General features: G+C 54.9%; 1 protein-coding gene across 1 annotated transcript; it reads left to right on the forward strand.

Moving 5' to 3' along the window:
* Nucleotides 1–6,021: 6,021 nt before the first annotated feature.
* Nucleotides 6,022–7,796, forward strand: Nkx2-2 (NK2 homeobox 2). Its single transcript, XM_076848910.1, has 2 exons — nucleotides 6,022–6,280; nucleotides 7,234–7,796. The coding sequence occupies exons 1-2, from the start codon at nucleotides 6,022–6,024 to the stop codon at nucleotides 7,794–7,796; spliced, it is 822 nt and encodes a 273-aa protein (XP_076705025.1).
* The last annotated feature ends 3,955 nt before the right edge of the window (nucleotides 7,797–11,751 follow it).

Below are 11,751 nucleotides of genomic sequence, written 5' to 3' on the forward strand. Positions count from 1 at the left end.
GATTTCTTTCACCCAGTATGCCAGAGCTGACACAGCCCCTGCTGCCCCACATGAAACCAAAGCCACTTCTTACCGTTTTGTCAATTGGCATCTTTAAGGTGATCATCTTTATCATGATGCTCAGGGACCAGAATGGGAGACATTTTCCTCCCCTGTTGATATCAAGTGCATGTCACATGCCCATCGAGCAACCAACGGTAAAATAAACCTTCCCCCTCCAACAAAACCTTTGTGTCCTCATACTTAATCCTCACTGAAGTAGGAAGGTGCAACAAGCTTTGTTTCAGGAGTGAATGAAGACTCCACCTTGGCACTAACCAGAGAATAAACTAATCCACTTGAAGATTGTTGTATGAGATGGGATGTGCAGGGGGCCCGAGAGCTCATCTACATACTATACCAGGAAAGTAGTTTCTTTTCAGCCCTTTACATTAAAAAGAAAAAGAACTGAAACGAAGTCAAACAAATCAGTGCTTCCACGTAAAAGAAAAAGACCTACTAGTGTTTTTAATGACTGGAAGTGCTTTGCGGGTGGGAAGAGTGAGGGGTGCCACCTTGGGCTGCTAAAGCTTTGAACTCTTCAAGGTCAACTCCTCTGGGTCCCCAAGATCATCCCCCTCCCCCAGTACTTCTTCTGCTCTTAATTCCCCTGGAGGATGCACCTACCCAGCAAGTTTTCATCAGCCTGAAAGAAGAAGATGTGAGCCCAGTGTCCCAAGAGGCCCCTTAAAGCCCAAAACAGAGACTGGGAGAGAGGGTCAGAAACCATCCAGAGGATGCCCATTTCAACCACAGGAACACTTCAGAGCATCTCCAATTCCTGGGCAGAAGCCTCTTCCCAGTTTCCTAAAGTGTCTTTCTTGCCTTGTTTGTTCCTATTTAGGGTTTAACTCCCCACCCCCACCCCCACCCCACCAAACAGGGGGCATTATTATAGCCAGGGGTGTGGGGAAGTGAAAAGCCCACCAGACAGGATATATCAGTACTGGCCCCATGCTCAGAGCCCAGAAAAGGCAGTTGTGTTTGAGCTACCTGGGAAAGTAAACAGGTAAACACTGGGCGACTTAGAGGGCCACTTGTCATGAAGTGGGGCCACTTAGCCTGTGTACATTCACCTCCCTTCCTGGGCCCCCTGCAATTGTTCAGCTCTTCTTTGCCTGCTCCAGCCTCCTGAGCTGAGGCTTTAGTCTTCCCCAAACCCAGAGCAGCAGAAGTGGACCAAGGGCTCCAAGGAGCCTCCAAAGAAGATTCTCTCTAGCTTCCAGGGAAGAGTTTCTCTTTCCCTTCACCAGCCTGTGTCTCACATTGCACCCATCATAAACTTAGCAAAAGTGAACAGAGAGATTTGTGCTGAATCTGGGGCCCCCATGCAGAAAATTAAGACCAGGGATGGGTAGGGCTACAGCAGTTGGAGTGACCCCAGCAGAAGACCATGTAGTTCTGGACACTAAGGAGATGCCAAGAGGATCTCTCTGAAGCTCAGAGTATGCTGGGTTCAGAACATATGATATCTACCTCAACCTCCCGGAGTCTATGGCAGAGAAAGCCCACTGCAGAGCTCAGGAGCTTCCGGGAAAATTACCGGCTGACCCCTAACCCAAACCTGATTGAACCCAGGATATTGTTTTCTCCTGGGTTCCAGATAGAACCTGGAAAGAGTTTACTAAAAAATTCCGAAAGGGGGAACTAGTGTACATCCACGTAGAATTGAAACTGGTACCAGCGGACGCTAATATATTCAGGTGGAGCGTTAATAAAGAATTTTCTCCCTAGGAGGGGCGCGGGACTATCGCCTCTCAAACTGCTGCGTATGAGGGATCCTGTGAAAAAAGGAGATCCTGGGCTCCAAAAGGCCCGGATGTGGTGCTTCGGAGGGACGCCTCTTGGGGAGTCTTCAGGACGCAATCACCTGTTTAATTTGGGCAGAAGAGATGCGTTTAGCGCCTGACCCCTCTGCTCTTCTGGCTGCACCTCGGCCTACCAAATGCAGGAGACCTTGGAGTAAACTCTGGGCTTGGGACTTGCCCCCCGGCCACCAGCTGGGCCCGAGCTGGCGTCCGCAGGCTGCTCCTGGGGGACTTGAATTTTATGATCTTCCTCTAACAAGCCCAGTTTCTCCCCTTCAATTATGGGCCTCCCAGTGGTCTCCCTGGGCCTTTTCAATTGCAAATGTTAACGCTTTGGAAACGGACGCGGGAACCACACCAGAGTGCTGGGAGCCATCAGCGGGATGGGGAAATGGACTCTGCAATGTCCCTGGAGAGAGACCCTGAGCTGCATAGATTCGGTTGGTCAGGGAGCTGCGGCTGGAAGCAAAGACGGAACCTTCTCCTGCTCTCTCGCTCGCCGCCCGGTTGCCCTAAGATCAGGAGAAGGAAAAATGGGTGTACCAGTTGGGGTGAGGGTGGAGGGGAGATACCAGGTGATTGCCTGCGCCCGCAGGGAAAGTTTAGACTCGAAGGTGCTCGGGAATGGGGACCTTGGGAGCTAAGATGCTGAAGGGTTTTGGCTAGTTGAGGCCAAAGAGCAGGCCCTGTTGCAAACCAGACCTTTGTGAAGTGTCCTGGGGACTTCCCGTCTCACTACTCTCCGATGATTAATTCCCAGAAGCCTGGATTCCCACAGGAAAACAGTTGTTTCTCAGATGCTCTGTGCACCTTGCAAGCTCCCAGGGGCGAGGGAAGGGGACCTGATCAACAGCTACATTGTTTATATCCAAAAGAAAGGCCCACCATGCTGGGAGAAGGGAGGAAGAAGTTGGAAACTACAGGGAACTAAGTAGTTCCAAGCCCAGGAAACGAGCAGGCTCTGGAAGGCATCTCAGGAGCAACCCGACCACCACCATCACCAAGATGGTTCTGGGCACTAGAGATTGTGTGTGTGTGTGTGTGTGTGTGTGTGTGAGAGAGAGAGAGAGAGAGAGAGAGAGAGAGAGAGAGAGATTTTTTTTTTAAAGACCACTTCTTACCAAAGGACTGCCTTCCTACCCAACCCAAGAATTGGTCGGGCCCTACTAGGCTTTATTCTGCCCCCAGACCCCAATCCTGGAGGCTAACCTAGTGCCCAAGAGGGCTCTCCTTTCTTAGGACAGAGGAATAAGAGGAGGGACAAAAGGAGGGTCTTTTCTGCAATGCCTGGGTTGAGGAACTTTTTCTTGCCAGTTATTTATTTTAGCAGCCAAATAACAATGGCCCAGGCAGGCCCACCCCCTCCCCTATGTCCAAACTTGGTGGTGCTTCCCCGACTCCAGGAAAACCGACTTCCCTCCTCCAACCGGACAGAGCAGTGAGCTCCCACGTGAAAGGGGGAAGGGAGAGGCAACAGGCAGGGAGGCTGAGAAAGACAGAGAGTGGAAAGGCGGGGGCACGAAAAGTAACGGGTTTGAGGAACACGATTCAAACCAGTTTTTAATTCTTGCGGGAGGAAAAAGGGGGAGAAAGGAGAAAAGAAAAAGTAAGAGGAGAAAGAGAGGAATCGAGGAGCGTCGACATGAAGGGGTTTCCTTAATATTGTGGACGGATTCAGAAATGAATGAAGAGATAGTCCATTGAAAAGGGTTGAATACCATGACAACTAGGAACAACCTTAGATTTATTCCAAACAGTTAGGACACATTGAAAGAGAGCGTCAATCATGTATTATTTCGCCACTGAAATAAATGCAAAAACCGAGCCGGGACAAAGGCTTCCAACGGGAGCGGGACATTTGTCTACATTTCGCTCATTGTCCGCAGCTTAGCAATCGGTTTGTATTTGTGTTTGCCCGGGTCCGACCACCCAGGACGCGCCGACGAGGGGCTCGCTCCAACCTGGGCCATTGTCACCCACGTCACATACTGGGGGCGAGGCAGTGAGGGCTGCAGAAAGCTGCGGAACGGCTCCGAGAGAGGCGCCCTCACCCGGCGCTGGCAACCCCGGGGGTGGCGGGGGGCGCCGCGGCGGCCGAAGCAGCTGCGCGGAAGAAGGACCTGGCGTCCGCACACTCTGCTTCGCCAGTGCTAGCTAGGGCTGCCCAGGCTCCCGGCAGTGGGGAAGAAGAGACCGGACAACCTCACCCCTCCTCGCCTCTAGGCCCAGTTCGTTCCAGACGTTCCTGCGGGGCGAACAAGCTTATTGTGGCAAACCTCCTCCTCTCGCCCCTCCCCAAATTTAAACTGGACCCGGGGCTAGTAAGAGCGGAGTGACCTTTTCCACCCTGGCGCGCAGGAGTAGGACTGTCCTGGGAAAGTTTAGTTTTCAGGTTGGAAAGTTAACACTAACCTAATGCAAACTGGGAACCCAGAGCGCGTCCTCAGAATGCACCCCCCACCCCCGGGCCGTCCAGAAGAAGAAATTAAAGGACTTTCGTGGGAATAGAAAACTCCGAAGAAAACGCAGCATCATCCGCTCACCCTGGGACCCCTCCCCTGTGACTTTCTGAGTCCTCACACAGGTTGAAGCACAAGCTTCCCCCGCCCCTGCCACGGTGTCGCCCGCGCCCCTCCGGCAGCTTCACCTTTAGTTTAAGGCTGGAGAGGGAGGGGTTCCGAGAGACCAGGATAATAGAGAGCAGGAAAGGAGCGGGGTCGTCTGTCCTTCCCTCTCCACTCAGAATAAGGTGGTGCCTGCGGGTGCCAAAAGCGGTAGGGCCTGGGTGGGAATCCGGCCGGAGTCAAAGCTCCTTGCTCCCACCCCGCCCTTCTCTAGACCGCCCGCAAAGCAGAAAGTGAACTGCGAGTCCTCCGCTGCCGCAAAGAAATGGGGGGTGGGGTGGCGGAGTGAAGGAAATAAATGAGTCTTTAGCAAATAAAGGGCGGCTGGGAGGGGGGTGCTTGGTGGTGGCTTTGGCCGGCCCGGAGCCTAGCCCTCTGCTGGGTTTCGAGCTCTTTCGCGTTTAACTAGAATCAATTACTTGCCTTGTCATTTCTAGTACTCATCCTTAAGCCTCAACCAAAATATTGACCTAGGAGGCTTACAGAAGTTGGGTTCTTGCCATTTGAACCGGATCTTGTTTAGGGAACCACCAGCAAGGGGAAAGAGAGATTTCCGCGACTCTGCCTACGCCCCCTCCCCCTTTTCCAGAGGCGCCACAACTCGCCAATTTTCTGGCTGGGGGTGTTGCGGGGGGCGGGGAGGTAGGAACTGGGAAATGCTAAAGAGGCTTTTTCCCTCCCCTTCCTGGCTTCTGTTTTGGTCCTCCCCCCCCACACCCACACACACACCTTTTTTTAAGAAGCAATTTGTTAAAACGGCCTTTCAAGTGTGTGGACTCGCTAGCGACGCGGTGGTCCTTTGTATGTAAATACTGAAGGGGAAAAAAAAAAGGCTCTCCCGATCTTTGCAATTAATTGACACGTTACACCTCTCATCTTGCTCTAGAGGGCCGTTGGCTGGGAGCGCGGAGCTCCCCAAAACCCACAATTTCACATCTGCAAATACTGTCTTCATCCACTTGACTCCCAAGACCCGCCCACACGTGGCCAACCTTTGCGTTTTTAATGTCTCTTCCCCTTTTTCCACCCTTCTCTTGCTCCCTCTCTTACTCCCCCTCCCTCCCTCTCTCTTTTTCCCTCCCTCCCTCTTTCTCCCCCTCCCCCCCTCCCCAGGTTCGTGAGTGGAGCCCAGCCTTATATGGACTGATCGCTCGGGCAATGGCCCATTTTTTCCTCGCCACCAGCCGCCACCGCGCGCCGAGCGGCCGCTGGAGCCCAAGCTGACGCCGCCTTGGCACCTCTCCTGGAGTTACAAACTAAGGCCGGGCTGGCGCTAGGCGCTCAGGCAGCCCAGCTCCCTGCGTCCATTTCCGCGTGCTTCCCGAGAAGACAGAGGCTCTGAGTTGGGCTTTATTCCGCCCCCCTTTCCCCACTGGTTCTTTCTCTTATTTAAAAAAATAATAATTACTTCAATAATTAAAGCCCATCCCCCCCTTCCCTCCCCCAACCCCTCCCCCCAACCCCCTCCCCCGCCCTCCAGGGCTGGGGAGCGCTACGAATTGACCAAGTGAAGCTACAACTTTGCGGCATAAATTGCGGGGTCCTGAACCATGTCGCTGACCAACACAAAGACGGGGTTTTCGGTCAAGGACATCTTGGACCTGCCGGATACCAACGATGAGGAGGGCTCGGTGGCCGAGGGGCCGGAGGAGGAGAGCGAGGGGTCTGAGCCGGCCAAGAGGGCCGGGCCCCTGGGGCAGGGCGCCCTGGACGCGGTGCAGAGCCTGCCTCTGAAGAGCCCTTTCTACGACAGCAGCGACAACCCGTATACACGCTGGCTGGCCAGCACGGAGGGCCTCCAATACTCCCGTAAGTAATGAAACTTGGCTGCTGCAGCCCTGACAGCCTCCATTCCTGCGGCTGTAGCCCGGACTGGACGCTGGGAGTTAAGGGGGAAAGAAGCCAAAGTCCAGATACTTCACCCTGGGTTCCTAGAAAGATTTTTTTTTTTTTTTTTAACATTTGTTTGGGATGCCCTCTTTTCTCCTGGTCAAGTCCCCTTAGTCTCTGCAAAAGACTTGGTCTTAGCAAGCTTTTTTTTTTTTTTTTTTTTTCAACGTGAGAAATTAAGGAGGCAGAGAAGAAAGGAAATGCCTCCTAAGGGCTGGTTGCAGATGTCAACCGACACTGATAGCTTGGGCCTTAGACCCCAGACTCCAACCGCCGGGAGGGACTGGCCTGACACACTGGAACTAGCCAGCGAGCCTGGTCCTGGCTGCGGGTAGAGGGTGAGGGAGGCTTGGGGTGGCCTGGGTATAAGTAGCTCACCCTGCCCCCTGTGTGATCATAGAGGACGCTTTGTGCAGTGCCGGGGGTGTCGAGAAAGACCAAAAGAAAAAAGGAAAAAAAAAAAAAAGAAAGCCCCCAAAACCTGCCTTAAATGGCCGAGACGATCAATGCCGGGATTGTGGGGGATTTCTCTTAAAAATCTGCCCACGTCTCTACAGAGAGGAATCAGCTTAAGGGGGCCGGAGCCCTTAACCCGCAATGATCTCCCATGCACCCCCAGCAATTCGCACCCACACTGTGCGAATCCCTAGAACCGTGAGCCCTAAGCCCCCACTCCTACTGATTTTCCCCTTTACCCTGGAAGACCCCGACGGCTTTCTCAGGCGAGGCGCAGGGTAGGGATCATCGTAGAGGCAGCCGCGCTGGGCTGCAGAGAGCTGAGGGCCAGAGGCCCACGGAAGAACGAGGTGCTCTAGCTCTGGCCCAGGCGGCGCGCGGCCTCCAGGCGCCTGACGCGCTTCTCTCCCCTCCAGTGCACGGGCTGGCGGCGGGCGCTCCCCCCCAAGACTCAAGCTCCAAGTCCCCGGAGCCCTCGGCTGACGAGTCACCGGACAATGACAAGGAGACCCCAGGCGGCGGGGGGGACGCAGGCAAGAAGCGGAAGCGGCGGGTGCTCTTCTCCAAGGCGCAAACCTACGAGTTGGAGCGACGCTTCCGGCAGCAGCGGTACCTGTCGGCGCCAGAGCGCGAGCACCTGGCCAGTCTCATCCGCCTCACGCCTACGCAGGTAAAGATCTGGTTCCAGAACCACCGCTACAAGATGAAGCGCGCCCGGGCGGAGAAAGGTATGGAGGTGACACCCCTGCCCTCACCGCGCCGGGTGGCCGTGCCCGTCTTGGTCAGAGATGGCAAACCATGCCACGCGCTCAAAGCCCAGGACCTGGCAGCTGCCACCTTCCAGGCAGGCATCCCCTTTTCGGCTTACAGTGCTCAGTCACTGCAACACATGCAGTACAACGCCCAGTACAGCTCGGCCAGCACCCCCCAGTACCCGACAGCACACCCCCTGGTCCAGGCCCAGCAGTGGACTTGGTGAGCACCGCCCCTCCGAGACTCGCGGCCCCAGGCCCAGGCCAACCCCGGCGACTGCGGCGGCGAGGAGGACTCCGTCCCTACGGTGGTTATTATTATTATTATAATTATTATTATAGAGTCGAGTTGACTCTCGGCTCCGTGGGGGAGGCGCCGGGAGGTTGCCTGCGCCTCCTTGAAGTGGCAGATTCCATCCACCCGACTCTGTCCCCATCTCTCTCTCCTTTGAACCTTGGAGAGGGTTGAACTCTAAGCCGTGTTTACAGAATGTTTGCGCAGCTTCGCTTCTTTGCCTCTCCCTGGGGGGTACCAAACCATCCCAGCGTAAAAGTCGTCACTTGAAAATGAGAAAAAGAGCGAACCCCCCACCCCGCTTTCGTGAATTTTGTAAAATATGTTTGTGTGAGTAGCGATATTGTCAGCCGTCTTCTAAAGCAAGTGGAGAACACTTTAAAAAAATATAGAGAATTTTTCTTTTTTTTATAAGAAAATGCTACATATTTATGGCCATGTAAACGTCCTGACAACTGGTGGCAGATTTCGCTTTTCGTTGTAAATATCGGTGGTGATTGTTGCCAAAATGACCTTCAGGATGGGCCTGTGAACCCTGCAGGCCCAACTCCTTTCTTGGTGGTTTGTTTTGGTTTGGTTATGTTTGGGTTACCCCTGTTTTCTTTTTTTGCTTTTTAAAAACATTTTGTTCAGTGCAAACATTTTTCAAATATGAAAAAGAAAAAAAATGTGTAGGCGACAAGCCGCCTGCCCCATTTTCCGGGTCCTGAACCCCGGAACTTGGAGCTCAGCGGTTCCGGGCGGTTCCCCAAGAGCGCCGGGCGCTGAAAACTTTCGATTTTTTAAGTAATTTTAATAAAAATCCTGTGTTAAAAAAAACAAACAAACAAGCCCAGACTTCCTGTTTGTCTGACTCTGTGGCCCTGCACCGGGCCAGAGGCCTTGGGCAAGTAACCAGGTCCGGCCGCACCTAGCGCTTTCCGTCTCCCCAGGGTAGGAGGCCGGGGTGCCGGGGCGCTGATGGAGCTCCCAGGACAGGCCTCATCCGGACTGACCTGCCGGACAGGGCGCTTAGGACCCGGGGCCGGAGTGGGAACGCCCAGCCTCCAGCCTGCAAACGGTTGGCCCAAAGTCCGGGGTGGCCCTGCCTCTCTCGGGCCTCTTTCCCAGCTCCGTGCCTGAGTGAACTCCTGCGTCCCGGCCTCCGGAGGAAAAGTGACTTTGAGAAACGCAAAGGCAAGGAGAGCATGCCCCCCTCGCTTGCCCAAATCTACGAGTGGCTCCTTCAGCCTGAGGAGCTGTTGAAGCCACTACACTCGATGACTTTCACTTTGTTGCGTTTGATTTACTTCGCGCTAAGAAAGGAGGGGGCTCTGAGGTTGAGACTGGTCGGCTTTCTTTCTACTCCCCACCCCCTTTTCAAAATCTGTGGACGAGTGGAGGCGTTGGAGCCGGCTCTGAGGCCTGGACGCAGAAAGAGTTTTGTGGGGGGTTTTGTTTGTTTTTGTTTTGCCGGGGGTGGGGTGTCGATTCCGAGCGCGCAAGGCTTTGACTATTAGTGGGGACACTCTGGGTTCTGGGAGCAGGAGAGGGAGGGGTGGTTGCGTCCTCCTCAAAGCTTTATGCCCCCGCCCCAGCCTGGGAGGGCGAGTCACGGGCGATTCCAGCAAACTGAGCTTTCTTCCTTCTTGCCGCCCCCGTCCTTTTTGGATCCCCAGCCTCTTTCCCCAAGACTGGATCCCTGGCTGGTCCCCTCCCAGCCCTGGGCGGTCCGCACGGTCTCCCCAGGCTAGTCCGTAGGCTTGGAGTTGGGTGAATTGTTAGAAAGTAAAGACTGGAGGTGGGGTGGGGCACTCTGGCCGCCAGGGCTAGAGTAGGGGCAGAGGAAAGTGGGCAAACAGCCCCCGGCTAGCCCCCGGGAGTTTGCAATCCGTCCTTCCCCAGCAGAGAACTGACTCCATCCCACCCTCGTTTCTGGACCCGATCTCCTTGGCGGATGCTGGCGCACACTTGGCCACGGGGGGGCGGGGGGGAGCGTCTCAGGGGGGCTAGGCGGACGCGGGAGTGGGGGGCGCGGTGCACCTTTCTCCTCTATCTCGCGGATTTCCGAAATTACCCGCAGCTCTGTGGCTCAGAGCCCAGCGGGCGCTCTGAGATGCCTGGAGATTGAAAGTCAGCTTATTTGGAAATAGTATCTCTTGTTTTCTCCGGAGCTCCCACCGTAAAGACTGGGGAGGGGGAGGTGAGAAGGCCAGGCAAAGGAAGCGGTCCCAGCTGACTTTCTCCCTCCCTTCAGTTGATGATCAGATTTAATTCAATATCTAAAGCAAACATGATTATCCGTGTGACCAAATCTGCGCGTCAATAGCACTCAGCGCAACACGCCCAGGGACGTGATTACACTTTATTCTCGTGTTGCGCACCGGCCCCTGGATAATTGAGGGCGCGGGAGTCTTTCTAATATCCCTGGAAAAGTCCTGTCGCATCTCCAGGTTCATCCGCGGGGAAAGGAGCAGTTTCCCTAAATAGTGAAAAGTCTCCCTTTGTTCTCCTCACAAGCTTGGAAATGTTTGGGGTTTTGTCTTGCTATTAGTAAAGGCCAGAAATTTCCCTTCAAATTGTTTGTTGTGCAATGTTCAGCCGGCCTTGGTAGCAGCCACTCAATAATCTTCTAGCAACTTCCCCTATCCCGGGATCCCTGGGGGAGGGAAGGAAGTGGGTGTTCAGGGACAGCTGAAGAGGGGTTGTCAAAAGGCCTCAGGCGCAGCCTGGAAGACTCAAGTTGGTTTTGTTTGTACCAGGTCCTAGGCCTACCAAGGGCCAAGAATAATCACAAGACCTTCCAGGCCTGCAGGGAAGAAGAGAGAAGCAAAGAAGGTCCAAACTTTTGCAGATTTTCACCGAGTATGGGTTGAGGACACATTTGGGTTGGTGGACAGGCCCCCAGACCTGCAGTCCGGGTGTGTTGCTGATTCTGCCAAGAGCCTGGAGGTGGGCCTGGCGCCCGCCTCTCTGTCCTCGGGTCCCCGTGGAGTCAATAAAAGCTCCCGCGGAGCCCTGTGTGGCCCTAACCCCAGCGCCCTGGGAGCGCACCCGGCGCGGGGTCCGCTTTGGCAGTCTATCTTCGCCCAATCTACAGCGGGCCGTACAAAACGGCACAATGGGAAAGCTGGGAGCCGGAGATGTTAGAGGCGTGCATATTAAAAAGGGACAGAGAAAGGATCGCAGGGGACAGAGAGAGGGGAAGAGGGAGAAGGGGCTCACCCTCCCCCCGGCCCCACCCCGCACCATTCAGCGCGCTTATCGCGGGCAGTGAATCCCGGAGTCAGGCAGAAGTCTCCTTGGGGTTTTGTTGGGCCTGTCACTGGGTCCCTTTGTCATCCTCGGACTCCATGCTGGATTCCATATGGCCAGCTGGGCCGAGGGAGCGCGAGGAGGGACCCGCACAAAACCCAAATTGTGTCCGGCTTTCAAACCCTGTATTGTTGTCTGTGAAAGGAAGACGCATTAAAAATTCGTGCTATATCTATTGGGGAGGAGGATGGAGGAGGGGAAAAAAGCCACCCCTGTCTTTGATGGCTTCAGAGGGCGCTTGCCCCGCCTAGGCCCCGTGACACACTGAGAAGAAAATCTCTCTCTCTCTCTCTCTCTCTCTCTCTCTCTCTCTCTCTCCCCCTCTCCTCCCCACCTCTCTCCTTCCCTCCCTGTCTCTCTCTCCCTCTCTTTGCCCCCACTCCGCCCCACTGCCAAACTTAGGACCTAACGCTCTGCTCTTGGTCTGTGAGCCATGTGCCTTTGCGACGCTCCTGTGTGTTGGCCCTGACAGCCAGGCTTCTCCTGCTTGGGCGCCCATCATCGAAGCCATCGTACGGTTCCGGGGCTCCGGAGGCAATCGTCAAGGCCTGGTTGATGCTCTGGTCCCGTTTGGGTTTCACGGCTGTAGGGCC

This window comes from Callospermophilus lateralis, chromosome 3, assembly GCF_048772815.1.
Source record: "Callospermophilus lateralis isolate mCalLat2 chromosome 3, mCalLat2.hap1, whole genome shotgun sequence".
In the NCBI taxonomy this organism is placed as follows: domain Eukaryota; kingdom Metazoa; phylum Chordata; class Mammalia; order Rodentia; family Sciuridae; genus Callospermophilus; species Callospermophilus lateralis.

Bases quoted from the DNA above. Each gene is read 5' to 3' on its own strand.
- Nkx2-2 (XM_076848910.1), top strand. From the start codon at position 6,022: ATGTCGCTGACCAACACAAAGACGGGGTTTTCGGTCAAGGACATCTTG. The intron at 6,281-7,233 runs GTAAGTAATGAA...TCTCCCCTCCAG, and splicing joins GGAGGGCCTCCAATACTCCC to TGCACGGGCTGGCGGCGGGC.